The sequence below is a fragment of the Muntiacus reevesi genome, chromosome 3 (genome assembly GCF_963930625.1).
Source record: "Muntiacus reevesi chromosome 3, mMunRee1.1, whole genome shotgun sequence".
In the NCBI taxonomy this organism is placed as follows: domain Eukaryota; kingdom Metazoa; phylum Chordata; class Mammalia; order Artiodactyla; family Cervidae; genus Muntiacus; species Muntiacus reevesi.
Genome location: NC_089251.1, coordinates 164,631,808 through 164,656,653, shown reverse-complemented (window position 1 = coordinate 164,656,653; position 24,846 = coordinate 164,631,808). Strand labels below are relative to the sequence as shown.

At 43.7% G+C, this 24,846-nt stretch overlaps 1 protein-coding gene across 2 annotated transcripts in view; it reads left to right on the top strand.

The window, feature by feature from the left end:
• SYTL3 (synaptotagmin like 3) overlaps positions 1 to 24,846 on the top strand; it is a 90,720-nt gene that overhangs the window by 26,968 nt on the left and 38,906 nt on the right. For both annotated transcript variants that reach the window (XM_065927745.1, XM_065927744.1), the window contains exon 4: positions 2,835 to 2,899. In XM_065927745.1, the coding sequence (XP_065783817.1) occupies positions 2,835 to 2,899 (65 nt within the window). The remainder of the gene's footprint in view (positions 1 to 2,834; positions 2,900 to 24,846) is intronic.

Here is a 24,846-nt window from a genome sequence, read left to right as displayed (position 1 = left end):
AATGCAAGAAGTGCTTGTTGTTGTACGGTTTAGGACTGTGGTACTTCTATCCTTCCATTCTTGAGTCACAGATAAGCCCAAGAGACCTGTGGGCTTGTGTCCAAATCTATCCCTGCCAAGGAAGCTCGTGCTTGAGTTTCACAACTAATCCATTGGGATCCTGTAAGAGGATTAGTTGGTTGCATTAGATGCCTAGCACTAGAAGATACTAATATTTTACTTTATCTGCTTCTTGTATAGATTCTGAAACCATGGCTAGAGGAAGACTTTTTAATAAAATGCTGTAAAATGTAATAAAAATGTTATTCAGGCATTTTCCCCTTTTGCTCCTCTGTCCCCTCAACTGTTCTTCCTTTTTTTCATGATTGTGTATCTACAGGTGTGTTTACTCCTCAGTGATGGCTTTGTCTGGCTAGCTCAGATGCCTATAGAGTCATGGACTGAGTTGTTGCAGAAATCTTAGCTCTGATTTCTTGTCTGGTCTGAGCCCTTGCCCCACCTGCAGCCCCTGTCTCATATGTAAATGTTTTTGGTCACAGGTAACAGGCTGGAGAATTTGAGAGAGTTAGATGAGTTGGAAGGGTCATGACCCCCAGGAAAGCAAATCAGCTTCAGTTCAGTCGCTCAGTTGTGTCCGACTCTTTGCAACCTCACGGACTGCAGCACGCCAGGCCTCCCTGTCCATCACCAACTCCCAGAGTTTACTCAAACTCATGTCCACTGAGTCGGTGATGCCATCCAGCCATCTCATCCTCTGTCGTCCTCTTCTCCTCCCGCCTTCAATCCCTTCCAGCATCAGGGTCTTTTCCAGTGAGTCAGCTCTTCGCATCAGGTGGCCAAAGTATTGGAGTTTCAGCTTCAGCATCAGCCCTTCCAATGAATATTCAGGACTGATTTCCTTTAGGATGGACTGGTTGGATCTCCTTGCAGCCCAAAGGACTCTCAAGAGTCTTCTCCAACACCATAGTTCAAAGCATCAATTCTTCGGCACTCAGCTTTCTTTATAGTACAACTCCCATGACAAGTCAGGAAGTGAAGTTTATTCATCAGAGGGAGGCCTCGTTGTTTCCACATTTGATTTTTCTCTCCTGCTGTCCTCATCCTAATGCTTAGACTTTGTCCTGCTTATAAGGATGGAGGAAGCATCCTCAGAAATAGAGCAATTGAATTCACCACCCCGCTTATCCCTTGGAACTTTTCCTGTGTTTTGACCCTCTGCTTGTCTTAAGTACCATAGGGGAAACTTCTGTGGAGTTGCTATGTTCTCCTTCACGTGTTTTGTGTCGATTTAGCAGATTAGATATCTGAATTTCTGATTTATGGGTGAAAATGTTTCCCCTTCTCTCTCGAGATATGTCACAGTTGCATGTTTCATACGTTTTTGGCTCTGAATGATAGTGACTGATTATCAAAATTCCGTTACCAAAATTCATACATGCTCTGTGTACATTTTCCTTATTCTAGTCACTCAACATTGGGAGTAATCATTTGCGTCTTAATCAGATAATATAATAGTTGCTAACAAGAAGGGGAGGAAGTTGGTTGATGTCTTCTGACAACTACTAAAGTTCCGCAGAGAAAGACAGGATCTTTAAAAATGTAGATTGGCATATATTTGTGAACTGACTGCATTTATAAGCATTAATTTAAAACAATCCATTTGAGTTCATCTATAGCCTGAAAGAACCTAATGAAGAATGTATTTCAGAAAGTATACTTTGTAGAAGAGAATTTGACATAAGTTAAAGTTTTAATTTTTCTTAAACTTGCATAACCTAGGAATGTATTCTTTTTTTAGCAGATGATTTTAATGGTGTCAATAAATTATAGTGTCTGTATGTTTAACTTCTTATATCCTGAAAGGCTATTGGGAATTCTGCCTTTCTGACGCTCTGTGAAGTAGTTTTGAGGCTCTATGAGGGTAGTTTTTTCAGAAGTTTGGAAATTGGAAGCTATTAAGAGCTAACATGCTCTGGGAGCTATCATGCTTTGGGACTTCAGTTTTAAGCAGTGGCCATACAAAGTTCCTGCACTGCTCTGCCTGTGTGTAGGACAGGAGGGGATGTAGGGATGTAGACATGCCCAGGGAGTTGCCATCAGACTGGCTGCCCAGCGAGAGGTCACTTCCGCTGTCTCTCAAGTGGCCCCCAGATCCCCAGTGAAGCCCTTTGATCCCATGTCCCAGACATCAGGTCCTCCCAGAAACCTTCTCAGGTGAATCCACCCTGCTGGCTCTTGGTAAATGTTGTGGTTAACTCAAACTAACTTCACTGTAACCCAGGGATGATCTCGCTTAGCTGAATAGACAACATTGAATTTCTCTGATTATCCTTCATGCCATTGTTCCCCACCATAAGTGTGATAAACTGGTCATTTTGATGGTGATTTTGTTTCTCCCTATATATTTATTATGTATGTGTTAAACACATATGTTAATATGTATGTATTACATGGACTTACAGGGTAAAATGTACCCAAGTAGAAACTCCAGCTTTGTAGCTCATTTCAATCTTATCTTTTTATTTATTGTACTTATTTTTATTTTTATTGATGTATAGTTGATTGTTTCAGGTGTATAGTAAAGTGATTTAGTTTGATATATAATATTCCTTTTCAGAATAGGAATATAATATTCCTTTTGTAGCTTTGCTGCTTTCTAGTCAAATCACTTAACCTCTATGGGAAATATGTATAGTTAGGGATCTGGGCCAGAAATTTGAACTCTGAGCTCTTTTGCTAGACTAATATTTTGATATTATCTCCCTACTTGGTATGAAGCAAATACAGCACCACCCACATCGCTCTCTGAGGCTTCCTTTCTGCTTGTTTTTCAGAAATGTGAAAATAAAAACTGGAGACTGGTTCTTCGAGGAACGAGCCAAGAAATTTCCAACTGAAGGTAAATGCTCTTAAAATGTTTGCTGAAGTGAAATGTATTCCCAGTTTAAAAATATCTGGTGGTAAGACTTTTGAATATGCAAAACTTAACAAGGTGTGGTATATGGGCTCCTATCTGGTTGGTCCTCCTGTTCCTTTGGTCTGAACGTTCCTGTCTTTGGCCCTCAGCTCATGCGGTCCACCACCTTTGCTTGTGGGGCTTCCCTCTGTACCCGCACTTAACCCAGCTCTAACCCCGCTAGAACCTGCCTGTTCTCCGTGAAGTTCCCCTGACCTCTGCCCTGGGAGTGATGTCTCCTTCCTCCCAAACACCGGCTTGTACATCTCTTCCATAACTGTTAAAAGTGCCCTGTATTATATCATCATTGATGTCCTCCTTTCTCTCCATCAGCAGACACTCTGCTTTTAAAATCCTGTTAGCTCCTTACGGCCCCAAACCTTGTTCATGATAATTGATCAAAATGATGGAATGAATCACTGAAGACCACGGTGAGAGAATCGTGTTAGAATTTAGCAGATTCTGGTGACTCTGAAATGAGCACGTGTGATTATCTGAGTAGAGTGTGCGTTTGGCCTCTGCACCGCAGATGTCTGAAAAAGCACTAGCCCAGTTGGTAGAATGGTGTCATTAGTAGCTGGGCGTCAGGGCTGCGGAGAGAACAGGTCACGCTTTGGTTACAGAAGTGTCACATGAGAGGATGTGGGCTGGGCAGATGAGAGGATAGCTTATCAGGCAGAGGCGCACTTACACGTGGTCAGAATAGAGCGGCGGCTGCTTGCTCTGTGCACCCCCCCTAGTCTGGGCGTGGAGGCGATGATCTCGGGTGGCCCCAGCCTGTGGTGGCTTGGATCTGGTTTTCAGTTCCTGGCCAGAGACTGAATTTAGACTGCAGTGGTGAGAGCCCCGAATCCCCGCCGCTAGAGCCCCAGGGACCAGGGGCCGGTGACAAGGCCCTGGCCCGTCAGTTGTATAGAAATGTATTTCCATAGAGAGAGAGAAAGCAGCGAAAAAAGTAAAGTGTCTGTTAGGAAGGAAAAGGCTACGTGTGGATACACACAAGTGGACTCCGAGCTGGGCCCTTGTGGTGGTTTGAATCACTTGAAAGACTGAAGGCAGGAGGAGAAGGGGGCGACAGAGGATGAGCTGGCTGGATGGCATCACTGACTCCATGCACGTGCGTTTGAGCAAGCTCTGGGAAGTAGTGAAAGGGAAGCCCGACGTGCTGCAGTCCCTGGGGTCACAGAGTCAGACACGACTGAACGACAGCAACGTGTGGAGCATTTCTCCCGGGTTTCCTCTGGCCAGTCGTCCTGCTTGCCTGGTTCTGAGTCAGGTTTTGGTTTATCTCAGGGTCCTCCCGTGTGTGCACACATCTCTTAGCCAAGATGGATTCTAGTGAGGAGGCCTCTGGGTAGTTGACCTGAATTACCACGAGGTGACACCCCCTCCCTTTGTGACCTCCAAGGAGCCTCTCTGCACGTGTGTAGTCAGGAAGGTGGTCTGGACTCCGAGAATGAGGAGCATGTGGTCTCTTATCTCCTGTCTGGGCAGCAGGACTCAGTTCTTCTCTCGCTCCTTGTCTTGGGAGCGTCCGTCCACACGAGACAAGCTCTGGCAATTCGGCCGGGGGCCCATCGGTCTCCTGTCTCAGTGACGGGGTGTCGCCTCCCCTGTGATGTGTGACCATGGGCACAGAGGGAGCCTGGGCTGAGCCGGAGGGGGTGGGGTGGCTGCAAACACTGTGTGTGGTGGGGGGAGACGTGGTCACAGTCTGAGGTGTTCAGCTTTAGCGAAAGTGACTCGTTGGAAAAGACCCTGATGCTGGGAGGGATTGGGGGCAGGAGGGGAAGGGGACGACAGAGGATGAGATGGCTGGATGGCATCACCGACTTGATGGGCATGAGTTTGAGTAAACTCTGGGAGTTGGTGATGGACAGGGAGGCCTGGCGTGCTGCGATTCATGGGGTCGCAAAGAGCCGGACATGACTGACTGAACTGAACTGAAAGTGCATGCATGTTGACACGTAAAGGGAATAATTCGTCTAGAGTGTTGATGCTCCGCTTTTATTTTAATAAAAGCACCTTGAACTGAGGTTTTAGTTGGCAGTAAATTCTCCCCTGGATTGCATTCCTGACTCTGCTTATTGAAGAAAAAGTGACCTTTCTGCCGAATTTGTTAGAAATCTGGAGGAATATGTAACACTGATGGGATTGTTCAAGCCGGGGCCGGGGTGGGGGGAGGGGGGAACAAATGTAGCAAGTGTGTATGATTTTTACCTAGATCTGTGTTTCTCTGTCCTTTTTTCATTGGTGTCCTCTTTCCAGCCCACAAACAGCATTGTCAACACTTTGTTTCCTAAATATTACCCGTTCATGAAAGTTTAATAGCCCAGATATACTGCATAGCTGTTTGTGTATGGAAACCTTTTGGAGCAGACCACAAACTCTTGCGATATCTAAGATTGTTTTCATCCTCCAACCAGTGTTTGCTCCTTGAGGGCCATTAGCCTGTGTCTACGCAGTACACCGTCTAAGCAAGCCATGGCCACCTGGAGTCTTCTTGTTTATTGTTTTATTTCTTGAAAATATTTTTTGGTTGGAGGGTCTAGGATCGTCTTCAGTTGGTATATAGGTTCTCATTTTTTCACTCCTAGTCCTAGTTCATAAATAATAAGTCCTAGTTCATAAATAATAAGTCCTAGGGAGTGAAGTTTCTATTATTTCTCAAGACCAATTCAGTGAAGACATTCTGGAATTTTTTTTAGTATATTATTGGCAGTTTCGGTATCTTTATTTCAGGTAGGGAAGTTATTTTGCAGACCATGTGTGTACATACGCATGTTGCTGCCTCATCTTTTCAGCATTCTTCCTCTTCTAAGTGAGGAGGAGAAGTAGGTCAATCCACCAGGATAACTTAGGAGCTAAAAAAGGGAAGAGGAAAGAAGTGCGACCAACTTCATGGGTTTCTCTTCCTTGTCCAGTGACTTTTCCACCAGAATGAAAACATCACTAAGAAAAAAAAAAAGTAGAGTAATGGAAGTCAGCCTAGGCATGAATTGTTTTTTTTCGATTTGTGTTTTCCCCAAAGTAGGACGCAAAAGAAAATTCGAATCCTTCCTTCTCTGCAGTGCATCCTCAAACGCTGAGATGCCTCATTTTCCTGTGGCCCGATTTTAGTCAAGTTGGGCTCAGAAGGCGTGGAGAGAGGAAGAAAACTGCCACATGGGGGGCGGGTGGTCGCAAGGAAGACGGTGGGCCTGACCAAGGTGGGAGGGAGGAGCTGGGTCAGCAAGGGGGGCTGCTGCAGGGTTATCCGGACAGGCAGGCCTCGCACTGATTTGAAGGTGGAGTTTAGGGACTCGGTTAGAGAGGTGTTATTGGAGGGCCTGGAAAAGCAAAAGGAGACCAGTGAGGGAGCACAGAAATGGGCCTGCGGGGAGCAGACACGGCCAGGCTGCCTGCTGCGTGGATCTGATGGAGACAAGGGTGAGACCCTCCTCCTCGCTGCCTCTCTGGGTGCTGTGCTAAGTCGCTCAGTCGTGTCCGACTCTCTGCGACCCCACGGACTGGAGCCCACCAGGCTCCTCTCTCCTCGGGAATTCTCCAGGCAAGAATACTGGAGTGGGTTGCCATGCCCTCCTCCAGGGGATCTTCCCAACCCAGGGATCAAACCCAGGTCTCCTGCATGGCAGGCAGATTTTTACCGTTTGAGCCACCAGGGAACCCAAGAAGACTGGAGTGGGTAGCCTATCCCTTCTCCAGGGGATCTTCCCAACCCAGGAATCTTTACCTGATGGATTCTTTACCCCCCGAACTACCAGGGAAGCCCTCCTTCCCCCTGCTGGGCCCTACTAGGGAATCTGAGCTCCTGATGTGTTTGAGAAAAAGATGATTCTGCATATTACCTGGTGTGTTTGTCGTCACAGTGGGAACTCAGATTGCTCCAACCTTCAAAATCCTAAGTGGAAGCTAGGAAAACAAGAGGGTGGCTTAAACCCCGAAAAGGGATGCGACGGCTCAAATCAGTGCCTCTTTCTAGGCATTAATTATCTATTACTGGATAAAAAAATTGTTCCCAAACTGAGTGGGTTAAAACAGTATTATCACTTCATATGATTTCTGTCTCCAGCTCAAGGCTCGCCTGGGGCTGGAGGATCAGCTTTCTGGGGGCTCACCTGCTTACCTGGCCGGTTAGTACTGCTGGTGGTGGGGGCCATGGGGTTCCTCCACTGCGGGACCCCTCCAGTAGGCTCCTGAGGGTCCCCACGACACGGCAGCTGGCTTCCCATGGGACAAGTGACCCAAGAGAGACCAGAGCAGAGCCCTGCAATGCCTTTTCATATTAAGAAAATGTTGTGATGAAATATTAAATTTACCATTTTAGCCATGTTTAGCTATACAGTTCAGTGGTATTAAGTATATGCACTTGTTTTGCTACCATCACTACCATCCTCCTCCAGACTTGATCATCCCACGGGCTCCCCTCTCAAAGCCCCTCATAACATCTACTCTGTTTCCTATTTTCTGGCTCCGTCAATATCTGTTATGGCCGAGGGTCAGAAGTCACGCCCTGTCACTTCTGCTGTGTCCCACAGGTCAGCTCTTTTCAGGGCAGAAGGGACTATGGAAGGGTGTGACTCTCAGGAGGCAAGGCTCACGGGGCCCTTCAGGAGGCTGGCTACCACACTTCTGACATTCCTTCCACCCCAGCCTCTGGAATCTTCCTCCTGCCTTTCATTCTCACTTCCAAGGCCACAGCTCCTAGCTCATCCCTGTGACTCCACCTGCTTCCCCCATCCTCCACTCTGTGAAGAGGGAGATATCTTTTCTCTTTTAAAAATGTTATTTTCCGGTTATAGAAGTAACACCTGTTCATTGCAGAATATCTGGGAAATGCAGAACAGTATACCGAAGGCAAGAATAATTCCACTGCTGGTCACCACTGCTGTTATTTACAGACACGCATGCGCACACTCTCCTGGCCCCCTTCCTAGGCGACCCTCTACACGTGGGTGCTCATACAGACTAAGCAATTTTTAAAATGTGTTAATGGTCAGACTATATATATAGGCTTTTGTCTTTTAAAATTCAACTTAGCATAGACATGTCCTAATGCTCCTAAGACTTCTTCCAACATACACTGATGACTGCATAAAATACATCAGATGGATGTACTACCATTTATCAACTTGTTCCCTCTTGTCTGCGAGTACATTACTGTAGCCAAATTGTCATATTACAAAATAAAAAGAAAAAAAAAATAAAATTGTCATATTACAGATAACTCTGCAGTGAATATCCTATACAGGTATCTTGGCCTCTGTGTTCACTAGATTCTTACAAAGAGAATGACTGGTCAGAAGTGTAAACACTTGAGACGCCTGATGTGTTTTGCCAGATTCCACTCTGGGAAACGTGTGTGCATTCACATGACCCCGGCGTGTTCAGGCCCAAGAACAACCCTCTCATCACCCTCTGGCCCATGTTAAATCATCTTATCTCTTGAATATGATTTCCAGTTACATTTGTGATTTTGTTCTTTTTTTTTAAATTTATTTTTATTAGCTGGAGGCTAATTACTTTACAATATTGTAGTGGGTTTTGTCATACATTGACATGAATCAGCCATGGATTTACATGTATTCCCCATCCCGATCCCCCCTCCCACCTCCCTCTCCACCCGATCCCTCCGGGTCTTCCCAGTGCACCAGGTCCGAGCTTTTGTCTCATGCATCCAACCTGGGCTGGTGATCTCTTTCACCTGTGATTTTGTTCTAAAAGTAAACTTAATATGCGTTCATTTAAAAATTTTAAAAATGAATAAAAGCGTAACCATGTTAAAAATAACTCACCCTGACAACTGTTTACCTTTAGTGCATATCATTTCTGTTCTTTGAATATATGTATCCATGGTTGAGTGTGTACATATAACTGTGTAACTAGAGACACACATTTAAAAGAGCATTTAGACTAAACCATAAGGAATTGATGCTCTTGGGTTAAAAAAAAATTGAATACAGGCAATTTCATGTAATTAGAGCTAATATGTTCATCTCTCTTGGAATGTGGCAGTATTTATTTAACCAAATTGCTATTGTTATAAAGTTAGGGAATTTCTAGTTTTGCTGTTACAATTTTGGGAGTTTGTAATATTATTAAAATATCAAAATATTTTAAATAATATGAAAAATAATAAAAGTGTGATGAACATGCTTGTAGATAAATCTTTGGCATGTCTCTGAATATTTCTAGAAGCAGAAGGAAAAGATGAAAGGTTGGGAACATTGCCTTTAGAAAGGGTGTACCCTTCTCACAGGACGAATTGTCCTTAAAGACCAACAACAGCTTTGTCCCTTGTGAAACCACAATGGTAGTCCAAGGTAGCCGCTTGCCGTTTTCTCTGAATTCTTGTGATGACTAATGGAGTTGAATATTTTCCACCTTTTTGACCTTTTGTAGGTATTCTTCATGTTAAGGGTATTTGCCCTTTATGGTCATGTTAGTTGCATATGTATCTTTATGTTTTCTGACATACAGACATTTTTTTTCCCTTGTCGATCGTCAAATCTACCTTTTCCTATGTAATTTCTTTTATGCCTCAAGAGCCTTTCCTCCCCCTGCCATTGGTTATATATCCATCCATATTTACTTTCTTCTAGCTTTATGGCTTATTTGCATTCAACTGTTCACAATGCCTCAGGAAGCCAGCTCTAATGTAATTCTCCCAAACATCAGTTTTGTCTGCACAATCTGTCCCACCATCAGTGTCCTTCCCATGGGCTTGTAACCCAGGGCCATTGAGTCACGCAGCTCTGGGTGCTGCTCACCTTGTACCCCAGCCAGAGTCCCGGGGGTTGATCACATGGATGCCACAACAGGCTTTGAATACTTTGAGGGCAGGAGCGACAAGCAGATGAAGCAAGGACCCAGCTCTTTGGAGGCGAAAGGTGCTGCTGTTCGCAGTAGCGTCCGTTATCAGTGGTGGCACAGAGTAGGCGGCTCCGAATGAAAACTTAGAGTTCTTTTCCTTTCTGGCATCCAGAAACCTGCAGCTACCTTTAATGTCAATTGGAGTAACTCCAGGAATCATTATTCCCTCCGTCACCTCAGTTCCTTCCCATATGCTTTTTACTCACCTCTCTTAATGGTACTATTGGATATGTACCACTTAAGAGGAACGTCCCCCAGATTTCCTTGAGAACACGCAAGGTGTAAGTAATAATCCAATAAAGAATAATAGGTATTAAGCGTGGTAGTTTGTGCTAATTTTCCAACCATTAAAAAAATTAAAAACAAAAAATATCAGCCACCATTCTCCATTTTGCAGGGAGATGATATGAAAAGTATTTAAAATATTTTGTTTTCCTTAAATTTTTTTCCTGATCATAGACTGGCTTTTTTTTCTCTAAGATTTTGTAATTTGATAGAGTTGTGTTGTCTTAAAATAATTCCTTAAATGCCACAGTCACAGTTCATCTGTGGTGTATCAGAATGATCGAAACGCACAGACGTTCAAGACAGTCTTTAGGGAGCTCCCGTGGTTCTGGTGTCGTTACCTCCCGCTCCACCCTCAGGCACTGGGCAGCCTCTGTGCAGAGGGCTCTAATGTGGCTTCCAAGGCCCCTGCTCCTGGGTCAGCTAAGTGCTATTATATTAAATTCAAAGTGTCTGATTCGATGGGATCAAGTGAGGCCAAGAGTATATACAGACATCTCTCAATATCTGAGAGGATTTTGGTCCAGGATCCCTTGGGTACCAAGATCTGAGGATGCTCGAATCCCTAATGTGCAATGCTATAGTATTTGCATATAACCGATACGGATATTTCCTTTTACTTACAAGGAATCTAAAGATGATTTAAACACCTAGTGCTATGTAAATACTATGTAAATAGTCACCAGTGCAAATTAAAAAGTTTTGCTTTTTGGAACTTTCTGGAATTTTTGTTTTTTTGAAAATTTTCCACCTAAGGTTGATTGAACACAGATGTGGAACCTGTGGACAAGGGGACCGACTATATTTAATAAATCCCCAAGTAATTCTTCTTATGCACTTTAAAGTGCATAAGAAGTTTGAGAGGCAGTGTGAAGTAGCACATTTAATGAACAATGGTGATGGAACTTTTCTAGACCATTAGTAACTGGAAAACAAACTGAAACTGTCTTTACTTTTTGACATCTGCTGTGTTCATTGGAAGGACTGATGGTGAAGCCGAAACTGCAGTACTCTTTGGCCACCTCATGCGAAGAGTTGACTCATTGGAAAAGACCCTGATGCTGGGAGGGATTGGGGGCAGGAGGAGAAGGAGACGACAGAGGATGAGATGGCTGGATGGCATCACCGACTCGATGGACATGAGTTTGAGTAAACTCTGGGAGTTGGTGATGGACAGGGAGGCCTGGCGTGCTGCGATTCATGGGGTCGCAGAGTCAGACACGACTGAGCGACTGAACTGAATTGAAGTGTGTAAAGACAGTGCCCTCTTCTGGCTTCTTGTTGTACATGCACATGTTTTACTTTTTTCAATTTTTTAAACTTTATTTTGTATTGGGGTATTGTTGTGATAGTTTCAGGTGAATAGGGAAGGGACTCAGCCACACATATACATGTATCCATTCTCCCCCAAACCCCCTTCTGTCAGGCTGCCGGTTAACGCTGAGCAGAGTTCCATGTGATACACAGTAAGTAGGTCCTTGAAGGTGATCCATTTAAAAAATAGCAGTGTGCACATGTTTTTAATTTTTTACAGCCATGACTTGTTATTTGAGCTTAAAATCAGAGAGATCGCAGCACTAATACTTTTTAAAAGGAATACTTTTCAAGTTTAAAAATGGTCAAATGTGCTATATAAACTATATTGTGGTTTTCACTCTGTTGTTGATAATTGGGGAAATCATGTAGGAAGGCTGCACCGATAACAGAGCCTCTGTTGATGGTCTCGGGGATCCACTATTTGACTAACCAGGATTCCCTCATGATTATGAAGGAGATAATTTTTCACTCCCCTTTCTCAGTGGTGAATATGATTTAATTCTTCGTGTGACTTTTCAGAGTTTTATTCTTGGATGTGGTCCACCCGCTCTGAGGGCCATCATGACAGCATCCGACTTGCTACGTGGGCCTGAAACACTCAGGCTTGTGAATTAAAAGAAGTGGGTACCAGTAAATATGTGGAGACCATCACAAGGCCTGCCCTTATCACTTCTGTATTGGCTGGCTCAGTAAAGCCCTTGCCCCACAGTTTAAGAGGATTCTACAAAGATGATTCAGTCAAACTTTCTGTAAATTACAAATGCAGTTATCTAGTGCTTACTTTCTTGAGTGTGTCTTTATGAAATTCTGTTTATTTTCAGGTATACAATTTTGGATATGCTTTTGTCTTAAAGAAAATGTGGCATCTTACTCCGAATGTTTTCTCCTCACTCCTCTTTTTAGGAGAAAAAGATAAAATCGGTACCCACGAAAGAGTGTGCTGAGACGATTTTCAGAAGTAAATTTCCCTTATTGGATTGCTTGTCACGTCCCTGACAGATTTTTGGACTGTTTCCTTTAAATTGTTTAGAACAGAAGCTATCAAGTCAGATTATGATTAATGCAGTGAAGTAAGAGCTTGACCTTCAGACATTTTGTTTTCACCCTGTGTTTCTAGGTGATAATCTTTCAGGGGCATGTTCTTGAATTTCGTCATTTTTGATTTCATGATGCCTTTGGCTTTATCCACAGCAGCAACTCAAAAATTGTTTAGACTATCCAAGGTTCTTTGAAACTATCAATTCACCCCAGATATATATATATATATATATATATATACACACACACACACATATATGTATGTATCTCAAATATTCACAGAGAGACTAGAATTTTGTTGCTGATCTCTGGGCCCCAGCAATCCTACCAGGACCATTGCTGTGTGTCTGCCTTTCCCACATCCTCTATACGCTGTCCTCCACCTCTTCATAATGAGACTGTCTATGTAGCCCACATCTTGGTCCCGAATTGTCAAGACCAACTCGCCATCCATCCTCATTTTTCTTATTTAAATGAACACACTTGGAAACCAAGGTGAAATAGTTGCACTGAATATGATTTCTGAATTAAGAATTCATATGTGGTACGTATATACAATGGAATATTACTCAGCCATGAAAAGGGGCAAAATTGTGTCATTTGTAGAGATGTGAATGGATCTAGAGACTGTCGTACACAGTGAAGTAAGACAGAGAAAAACAAATATCATATATTAATGCATATATGTGGGATCTAGATAAGTGCTACAGATGAACCTATTTGTAGGGCCAGAGTAGAGACAGCAAATGTAGAGGACAAACACGTGGACACCAAGGGAGAAAAAGGTGATGGGTGGGGTGGGATGAATTGGGATTTGGGGATTAATGTATATACATTACATATATATACACACACACACACACACACTTATAGCTGATTAACTTTGCTCTCCTGTAGAAACACACAACATTGTAATGCAGCTCTACTCCAATAAAAGTTAATTTTTTAAAAAAAGAACTCATATGTTTGCATGTTTAGACCAGACTACTGATTAGGGTAATTTCCAGAGAGTATCCTGACAATTGGACATTGAACTATTTATATGAATACATTTTTTTAAAAGGCCAGACACATATATACTTAATAAATCATTTTAGATTGCAGAACTCCTCATTCATTTTTTCATTGTTGTAAAATATGCATCATGTAAAACTTACTGTTTTCACTATTTTAAGTGTACAGTTCCATCAGTTCAGGCGCTCAGTTGTCACTGACTCTTTGCGACCCCATGGATGGCAGCCTGCCAGGCTTCCCTGTCCATTACCACCTCAAACTTGCTCAAATTCATGTCTATCGAGCCAGTGATGCCATCCAACATCTCGTCCTCTGTTGTCCCCTTCTCCTCCTGCCTTCAGTCTTTCCCATGAATATTCAGGACTGAGTTCCTTTAGGATGGGCTGGTTGGATCTCCTTGCAGTCTAAGGGACTCTCAAGAGTCCCCACACCACAGTTCAAAAGCATGAATTCTTTAGCGCTCAGCTTTCCTTATTGTCGAACTCTCACATCTGTTCATGACTGCTGGAAAAACCATAGCTAGATGGACCTTTGTCAGGAACGTAATGTCTCTGCTTTTTAATATGCTCTCTAGGCTGGTCATAGCTTTTCTTCCAGGCAGCAAGTGTCTTTTGATTTCATGGCTGCAGTCACATCTACAGTGATTTTGGAGCCCAAGAAAATAAAGTCTCTCATTGTTTCCATTGTTTCCCCATCTATTTGCCATGAAGTGATGGGACTGGATGCCATGATCTTAGTTTTTTGAAGGTGGAGTTTTAAGCCAACTTTTTCACTCTCCTGTTTCACTTTCATCAAGAAGCTCTTTAGTTCTTCACTTTCTGGCATAAGTGTGGTGTCATCTGCATATCTGAGGTTATTGATATTTCTTCTGGCAATCTTAATTCCAGCTGTGCTTCATCCAGCCCAGCATTTCTCATGATGTACTCTGCATAGAAGTTAAGCAAGCAGGGTGACAATATACAGCCTTGATGCACTCCTTTCCCAACTTGAAACCAGTTTGTTGTTCCATGCCCTGTTCTAATTGTTGCTTCTTGACCTGCATACAGGTTTCTCTACATACAGATCCATAGCAGTAAGTAAATTTTCATTGTTCTTTAACCATTACCATCATCCATCTCTAAAACATTTTCCTCTCACAGAACTGCAGCTCTCTACCCATTAAGCATCTCCTCTATCCCTTTTACTCCTCACTTGCAGCCTCTGACAATCAGCCTTTCTACTTTCTGTTCCTATTAGTTTGATTACTCTAAGTATCTCATATAAGTGGAATTGTAATATATTTGTCCTTTTGTAGAATCATAATATATTTGTTCTTATTTTACTTAGCATGTCTTCAGGGTTATCCATGTTGTAGCATATATCAGAATTTTATTCCTCTGTAGGTGTGAATGATATTCCTTTGTATATGTAGCCCACATTTTGTGTATCCATTCATCTATCGGTGGACACTTGGGTTGCTTCTACCTTTGGGCTTTTGAGAGTAATGCTTCTGTGAACATTGATTGACAAATATCTGTTCAAGTCCCTGCTCTCACGTCTTTTGTGTTTATGTCCAGAATTAGAATTGCTAGATCAAGTGGTAATTCTATATTTAATTTTTTGAGGAACTGCCATATTGTTTTTCCATAGTGGCTACTCCATTTTATGTGCCCACTGGGAATGCACAGGAGTTCCAATTTCTCCGCTTCTATGCCAACATTTGTTTGGTATTTTTGTTTTCTTTTTGGTAAGAGTCATTATAATGGCGTGATGTGGTATCTCACTGTTTTTTGTCTTTTAGTCAGCATTTATTGGGTTATCTACAAGCCTGACATGTATGCAGTTCTGTGTATGGATTCTTTGTTGGTGATTTGATACCTACTTATAGAAATATTTAATATGTATATGTGTCTATTTATATACATATAAATATTATGACATGCTTACTGCAATAAGGTTTATTAACACATCCTTCACTTCACATAAGTACCATTTGTTGTTGATGGTATGGTGAGAACGTTAATGCTCTACTCAGAGCAACTTTCAAGTGTACAATATAGTATTGTTAACTATAGTCATCATAGTCACTATGCATTAGATCCCCAGAACTTACTCTTCTTATAACTGAAACTTTGTATGCTCTGACGAGCCTCTCCCCATTTCCCACCCACCCCAGCCCTCAGCTCCTGGAAACCACTATTCTACTTCTTTTCTATGAATTCAGTGGTTTTCAATTCCACATTCAATTGACATGATGTGGTATTTATCTTTCTCTGACTTATTTCACTTAGCGTAGTGCCATCAAGGTCTTTCCATATTTTTGCAAATATCAAGATTTCCTTTTCATGGATGAATAATATTTCATTATATATACTGCATTATCTTTATTTCATTCACCTCTCAGTGGGCTCATAGGTTAGATCATCTCCGTGTCTTGACTATCGTGAGTAATGCTGCAGTGAACGTGGGAGTGCCAGTGGCTCTTTGCGGTAGTAACTTCATCTCTTTTGGATGTAAACTCAGAACTGGGATTGCTGGATCGATGTAGTTCTACTTTTTAAAGAAATAAGCCGAGGAACCTCCATCTTGTTCTCCTTAGTGGCCATATCACTGTGGCTTTGACTTGCATTTCTCTAATGATTAGTGATGTTGAATATCTTTTCATCTGCTTCCTGAGCCATTTCTGTATCTTCTTTGGAGAAATGTATATTCAAGTCCTTCTGTTGTTCAGTCACTAAGTCGTGTCTGACTCTGTGACCCCATGGACTGCAGCATGCCAGTCTCCTCTGTCCTCCACTGTCTCAGAGTTTGCTCAGATTCACATCTGTTGAGTTGGCTTTGCTATCTAACCATCTCATCCTTTGCTGTCCCCTTCTCCTTTTGCTTGCAATCATTCCCAGCATAAGATAGGGGTCTTTTCCAGTGAGTTGGCTCTTTGCATCAGGTGGCCAAAGTATTGGAACTTTGGCTTCAGCGTCAGTCTTTCCAATGAGTGTTCAGGGTTGATTTCCTTTAGGATTGATTGGTTTAATCTCCTTGCATGCCAAGAGACTTTCAAGAGTCTTCTCTAGCACCACAATTTGAAAACATCAATTCTTCAGTGTTCAGCCTTCTTTATGGTCCAACTCTTTTTTAAAAAAATTAATTAATTTTAGTTGGAGGCTAATTACTTTACAATATTGTGATTTTTGTCATACATTGACATGAATCAGCCGCAGGTGTACATGTGTTCCCTATCCTGAACCCCCTTCCCACATCCCTCCCCATCCCATTGCTCAGGGTTGTCCCAGCGTACCAGCTTTGAGTGCCCTGTTTCATGCATCAAACTTGGACTGGTGATCTATTTCACATATGGTAATATACATGTTTCAATGCTATTGTTTCAAATCATCCCACCCTCGCCTTCTCCCACAGAGTCCAAAAGTCTGTTCTTTGTATCTGTGTCTCTTTTGCTGTCTCACATATAGGGTCATTGTTACCATCTTTCTAAATTCCATATATATGCATTAATATATTGTATTGCTGTTTTTCTTTCTGACTTACTTCACTCTGTATAACAGGCCCCAGTTTCATCCACCTCATTAGAACTGATTCAAATGCGTTCTTTTTAATGGCTGAGCAATGTTCCATTGTGTATACGTACCACAGGTTTCTTATCCATTCATCTGCCGATGGACATCTAGGTTGCTTCCATGTCCTAGGTATCGTAAACAGTGTTTTGATGAGCGTTGGGGTACATGTGTCTCTTTCAGTTCTGGTTTCCTTGGGTGTTATGCTCAGTAGTGGGATTGCTGGGCCGTATGTCAGTTCTATCTAGTTCCATTTCCAGTTTTTAAAGGAATCTCCACACTGTTCTCCATAGTGGCTATACTAGTTTGCATTCCCACCAAAAGTGTAAGAGGGTTCCGTCACCAGCATTTATTGTTTGTAGACTTTTTGATAGCAGCCATTCTGATGTTCCAACTCTTATATCCATACATGACTACTGGAAAAACCCTAGCTTTGACCATACAGACCTTTGACTACACACTTTGTAAGCAAAGTGATGTCTCTGCTTTTTAATATGCTGTCTAGGTTTGTGACAGCTTTCTTCCCAGGGAGGAAGCATCTTTTAATTTCATGGCTGCAGTCACCATCCGCAGTGATTTTGGAGCCCAAGAAAATCAAATCTGTCACTACTTCCACTTTTTGCCTTTCTTTTTGCCATAAAGTGATGAGACTGGATGCCATTATCTTAGTTTCTTGAATGTTTAGTTTCAAGCCAGCTTTTTCACTCTCCTCTTTCATCCTCATCAAGAGGCTCTTTAGTTCCTCTTCACTTTCTTCTGTTAGAGTGGTATCATCTGCATATCTGAGGTTGCTGATATTTCTCCTGGCAATCTTCTTTTTCAATGTACAGGTCTTCTTCTTATTAAATATCACCCTGATAATTCTATCTCTTTCTGCAGTTCTTGCTTATTTCTCCTCAATTCACATTAATTTCAAAATTTGATCCTGGAGAGCTGAGAAAGCTTTAGGACCTGTTGATTTAAAAGAAAAATTTGAGAACAGTCAAGTGAAAGTTGAAGCACACTTTTTAAAGTCCAGCTGAGCTTAACAGTAATAACATTTTAAAAGATAGTATCCAACACCCATCCAACACCATCACTAACACTAATGTAGGGTGTAAGTGAAAGATATAAAGGCCATGTTGGGGGAAAACACGTTTATAACTCTTACCATGCAGGATTATAAAAATCAAACTACATTTTCACATTTACTATTGCATCCTTTAATGAAATATCATCATTTATTGAGATTCTACCAGCAATCTTGATTCCAGCTTGTGATTCATCCAGCCTGGCATTCCACATGATGTACTCTGCATATGAGTTAAATATATATCCAAGGTGACAATATACACCTCAATGTACTCCTTTCCCAATTTTGAACCAGTCTATTGTTCCATGTCCAGTTCTAACTGTTGCTACTTGACCCACATACGGGTTTCTCAGGAGACAGGTAAAGTGGCCTGTATTCCCACCTCTTTCAGAATTTTCCAGTTTGTAGTGATACACACAGTCAAAGGCTTTAGCATAGTCAATGAAGCAAAACTAGATGTTTTTCTGGAATTCCCTTGCTTTTTCTATTATCCAACGAATGTTGACAATTTGATCTCTGGTTCCTCTTTGTCTTTTCTAAATCCAGCTTGTACATCTGAAAGTCCTTAGTTCATGTACTATTGAAGCCTAGCTTGGAGGATTTGAGCATAATCTTACTAGCTTGTGAAATGAGCGCAGTTGTGCGGTAGTTTGAACATTCTGTGTCACAGCCCTTTTTTGTGATTGGAATGAAAACTGACCTTTTCCAGTCCTGTGGCCACTGCTGAGTTTTCCAAATTTGCTGACATGTTGAGTGCAGCGCTTTCACAGCGTCATCTTTTAGGATTTGAATTCGCTCAGCTGGTATTCCATCACCTCCACTAGCTTTGTTTGCAATAATTGCTTCCTAAGGTCCACTTGACTTCAGGTCCTTTGCCTGTATTTGAATTGGGTTGTTTCCTGAAAAAGAAGAAGAAAGCTGGAAGACTGCTACTTCCTGATTTTAAAACTTCTGCAAAGCCATAGTAATCTAAAGAGTGAGTCACTGGCATAAGAACAGTTATGTGGACAGTTGGAATAGAATAGAGACCCCAAAACAGAACTCTTGTGCATGTGGTGAAGTGGCTCTTTTTCACTGAAGTATAGTTGATGTACAATATTATATAAGTTACAGGTGTCCAGCATAGTAATTCAGTTTTCAAAGGTTATCTCCATTTATAGTTATTATAAAATATTAGCTATATTTTCTGTGTTGTATAGTTAGATTTTTTGACAAGGGTGCCAATCTCATTCAATGGGGAAAGGACAGCCTTTTCAATAAAGAGTGCTAGGAAAACTGGATGTGTCCATGTAAAAGAATGAAGTTGGACCCTTACCTAACACCATAAACAAAAATTAATTCAAAGGGTCAAAGACCTAAAAGTAAGAGCTAAAAGTGTAAAATGCTTAAAAGAAAACATAGAGGGAACAATGACAATGTTTTGGGCTTTGATGGCTTCCCTGATAGCTCAGTTGGAAAAGAATCTGCCTGCAATGCAGGAGGCCCCGGTTCCATTCCTGGGTCAGGAAGGTCCCCTGGAGAAGGGAAAGGCTACCCATTCCAGTATTCTTGCCTGGAGAATCCCCCCGAACAGGGGAGCCTGGTGGGCTGCCGTCTATGGGGTTGCACAGAGTCGGGCATGACTAAAGTGACTTAGCAGCATGCTGTTTTGATTACTGAAGCTTTGTGGTATAATCTGAAGTCTTGGGAGGACAATGATTTTTATATATGACCCCAAAAGCACAAGCAACCAAAAAAAAAATAGACAAACTGGACTTCATTAAAATGAAAGTTTTGTGCATCAAAGGATATTGTCAACAGAATAAAAAGGAAAGCCATGAAATGGGAGAAAATATTTGGAAATCACATATCTGATAAGGAATTAATATCTAGAAAGTTTAGGATAGAGGACTCTTAAGGCCCACATTCAGTTTTCAGAGAGAATTAGAGGCTGTGGAGAAGCAGTTTATACCTAATTATTCCCAGGTTCACAGCAAGCCCAGACCAGTTACCTCAACCTTAGGTGTCCCTTTGTGGAAGAGTTACTACCCAGCTCTTGAGGATTGTTATTAACATAGAAGCCATACAGAGCTTCTGCTGATAGAATGCAGGGAGCTTAATTAAAGGGAAAAATTATTTTCTTTCTTGCAGCTAAGCAGAGGAGTAATATCTAGTGGCACAAGGACACTCCAGGTGATACACGTTCTGCCAACAGGATTATAAATCTGTTATTAATTTCAGTTCTTCTGAAAGGCCCTGGTGGCTGATCCACAGTCATGCACTGTGTCTCCTTCCATCCTAGAATGGTGTGTTGGCCCCGGTGCTACCTAAGCTCAAACATCTCTAAAGACTGACATATACCTACAAAGGCTCTGGAATCCAGCTCTGAAACTCTCCGTGACAGGATATCATGGTTCACCTTCTAAGGGATTTTTAGGTCAAGTTTTTGGAAAGATTTTTTTCCACTTTGCATAAGTGAGCCAAAGATTGGTTTAAAACTTTATTGTCCTAGGGACCTTATCTTGCCTATGAAAACTGAAAGTCCTAAAACGCCTTACAGTTGTCTAACACTGCCCCCTGCCCTGGCCTCTGGTTTTAGTCACCTTTGTCTGGCGTTTGGAGGATACTTAACGCTCCATTGTGGGCCAAACCTCAGGACTGCCACATACAGTTGTGCAGGTTGGGCATTGTGCAAGGGGGCCACCTAGGTTGGTGTGTTTATTGTGATTATTTTTCTGAAAGGCGCAACAGAATGTGTTATTCTAACAAAATCCATATATCACGACCAGCTCCTAGGGCAGACAAAGCATCTTGATGGAGTGTATTTGCATAGTTCCCAGGGAGACTTCGTGTGAATAACCCCTACCTGTGCTTTGCTTTGATGCTGGGAAAGCTTGAAGGCGGGAGGAGAAGGGGACGACAGAGGATGAGGTGGTCAGATGGCCTCATCAACTCAATGGACATGAGTTTGAGCAAACCGCAGGAGATGGTGATGGACGGGGAGGCCTGGCGTGCTGCAGTCCACGGGGTCACAAAGAGTCAGACACGACTGGACGATTGAACGACGACGCTGTGTAGAATGGTTAACTGCTGAGAACCTGCAGTTTAGCTCAGGGCGCTCCGCCCAGGGCTCTGTGATGTCCTCGGTGGGAAGAAAATCGAAGAGAGCGGCTACATGTATACATCCAGCTGATTCACCTTGCTGTACGGTGGAGACTAACGCAGCACTGCAAACCAACTATACTCCAGTAAAAAATCTAAGAATAGGGATAAGGCAGGTGCTTGTAAGAAGTCCCGTAGAATGGATGCTCCATTGTGACACTGGCCAAGCATACCAGCTGCCCGCCAGCCAGCGCCCTGGACCCCGGGTCCTGCTGCAGATGCCACACCCCACCACCCCGACACCTCTCTGGTTTGACGTGGCCCCCGGGAAACAGGGCAGAGGGCAGACTCTCTGGAACACCCCAGTTCAGCTCAGCCAGCCAGCTCCATCACACTGGTCACAGGTGGCGGAGGGGCCCCGCGCCCTGAATCACGGCCTCAGTGTGGCTTGGTCTTCTAAGACAGGACCGTGAACCTCCTCTCTGACAGCGTAAGGCCCCACAGCAGCCCTGCCCTCTGGAAAGTCACGGAGCCCAGACGGCTGTGGAGTGAACAGAGTCTTCAAGCAGAAGGTGGCCTGGCTCACAGCTTCTCCAAGGAGTCAGCTCTTTGAATCAGGTGGTCAAAATATTGGAGCTTCAGCATCAGTCCTTCCAATGAATATCCAGGCGATTTCCTTTAGGACTGACTGGTTTGGTCTCCTTGCTGTCCAGGGACTCTCGAGAGTCTTCTCCAGCACCACGGTTTGAAGGCATCAGTTCTGTACATAGCAGTGTGTATATGTCAATGCCAATTTCCCAATCCATCCCACCCCCCTTTCCCCACTTGGTGTCCATACTTTTGTTCTCTAGGCTTAAGCCTCTATTTCTGCTTTGCAAGTAGGTTCATCTGTACCATTCTTCTAGATTTCACATAGGTGTGTTAATATATGATATTCGTTTTTCTCTTTCTGACTTCACCTTCTTTTAGAGAAGTGGATATAATAGATACAGCATATCCAGTAGTATATAGAGGTGTAATGACTTGCCACAGATGCCTTCTGCCAGTTGCAGGCTGGTTTGGATTTAGAAGCCTCTGATCTGCCCTGTGGTTTATGGGGATGCCTACTGCTCCATAAGCTCCTGCGTAGGAACAGAGGTTGTGTCCCCTGACTCTTATCTCTGTGAAGAGCCATGTGTATTATACCCAATGAATGTGAATGAATGGATGAAATTATGCGGAAGCCAAGTGGTGAAAAAAATGACCTTGTTTCACATAGATTTGGTACAGCGCGAATGAGGTCACACTTATTGCTAAAATAGCATTGGTTACTATTGTCATATTTATTATAACCCCCCTCTCCCTGGCAAGCCCTCGGGTGCCGGGGACGCTGAGATGCATGAGACGAGGCCCGTGTCCTCAAAGGGTTCACCGTCTAGCGGGGGAGACAGATGCATATGCTGGCAGTTACAGGGCATCAGAGGAATTTTAAAGCAACTCTGCCTGGCAACCGCAATGAGACGACCTTGGTGGGGACAGGTCCAGAGAATCAACCACAGGAAGGAACGTGAAGGCACAGAGTGGTGTGAAGTGGTGCCGTCTAGTGGCGGTGGGGCTTCTAGGAAGTTCAGCTTCACCACGACCTGCGGTGGGTGGCAGCCGGCGATGCTGGAGAGGTCAGCGTGGACTGAGTCATGCGGTGCTGACTGAGTGGCTCTCTCCGGCTGCTGTAACCAAGTACGGTGACCTGGGTGGCTTGAAACAGCAGAAATGTATCATCTCTCAGCTCTGGAGGTTGAAAGTCCAAAGTCAGGTTTCCAAGGTACCTGTTTCCTCTGCCAGCTCTCGAGGAGAATCCCTCCCTGCCCCTCCCGGCGGTCCTCGGTGTCCTTGGCTTATAGACGCATCACTCCAGTCTCTGCCTCTGTGGTCGCGCCGCCGTCTTCACCCCATCTTCTCTCTGTGCGTGTCTGCCCCTCTGTCCACCTGTCCCCATTTTGCAAGGACACCAGTCGTGTTGGATCAGGACCCACTCGGATGACCTCACCTGGGCTCCATCTGCAAAGACTCCTGTCTCCAAGTGCAGTCACCTTCACAGTTGCCTGGGAGTAGGGCTTCAGCATGTCATTTCTCTGGGGATACAACTCAACCCAAAGCGGTTCTGTGTGTTGGCTGAAGAAGCTGCGAAGGCTGGGAGTTGCAAGCCAAGGACAGGACCTGGAGCGGGCTTTGGAGGGTGAGGGGCCAGGGGGAGAGGCAGCCTCTGGCGGGTGCTGGCAACACGCTTGCTGCTGCCCACTCGCTGCCCCACCAGAGGCTGGATGCCGCAATCACAGGCCTCGTTTCTTAAGCAGGATGAGATATACATGACAAGTACGAACCACTTATAAAAATCAGACGGGATTAAGAGTTTTCAGAGACTCGGTTGTTGGTTTATGTGTAGTGGTTCCCCACATAAAAAGCTCTTGCTTTTTATTATGAACATTTCAAACACGAGCTAGAGCAGAGTGAAGGTCACCCCCTCATATGGTCACTGGCCTGCTGCCCTAACTTTGCTGTGTCTGGCTTTGTAGGCAAGTTGTCACGTGAATGCCAGCTTTCTTGTCATTTGTAGTGTTGGGCCCATTACACAGTCCACTGTGCTTTGAGGGCAGGAGGAGAAGGGGGCGACAGAGGATGAGATGGGTGGATGGCATCATCGACTCGGTGGACATGAGTTTGAGCAAGCTTTGGGAGACAGTGAAGGAGAAGGGAGCCTGGCGTGCTGCGGTCCATGGGGTCGCATAGAGTCGGACACGACTGAGCGACTGAGCAGCAACCCCACGGTCCCCATGAGCCTCGGTTTTCACTTACAGAATTGAGACGGCTCCTGGTGACGCCCCACAGCAAAGGCAGTCAGTGTCTCACACAGCCGCTGGCAGACACTCAGCTTCGATGATAATAAATGTGTCTATGATTGCCGGATGTGCCCGAAGCCTAGGACCCCGGGGTCTAGACCCACAACTGCTCTCAGTAAAGCCTTGAGGCCACCAGAGCGGGACCCCAACCTGCCAGTCAGGAGACCTCAGCCGGGGCATCTTTCCACGAACATTTCCCCATAGTCATTATATGAATTTAAACGTTAACAAAAAATAAATATTTAGTGCTTTTTAAGGAAAGCCTCTGGTAAGAAATGACTGAGGAGTAGAAGAGAAAAAAAACCAGTAAAGTGGTGATATACAGGACCAGAGCCCCAGGGTTGCTCCTCAGCCTCAGTGCCCCAGGCCGACTCCGTGGGGCTGGGGGTGGGCCTGGGACTCTGCATTGCTCACCAGCTCCCTGCTGAGAGCTGCCCCCCCCAACATCTGGAGGAAAAAGAGCGTGGGGCACACGGGGTCCCCTAGGCCAAGCCTGTCCCTCTGCCCATTCTTGTAACTCCTGTGAGCTGAGAATGTTTTATGTATCTTAATGGTTAGAAGTCAAAAGAAGAACATTTGTGAGACATAAAAAATTACAACCTAGACAGCAGATTAAAAAGCAGAGACATTACTTTGCCAACAAAGGTTTGTCTAGTCAAAGCTATGGTTTTTCCAATAGTCATGACTGAATGTGAGAGTTGGACCATAAAGAGAGCTGAGCCCCAAAGAATTGATGCTTTTGAACTGTGTGGTATTGGAGAAGACTCTTGAGAGTCCCTTAGACTG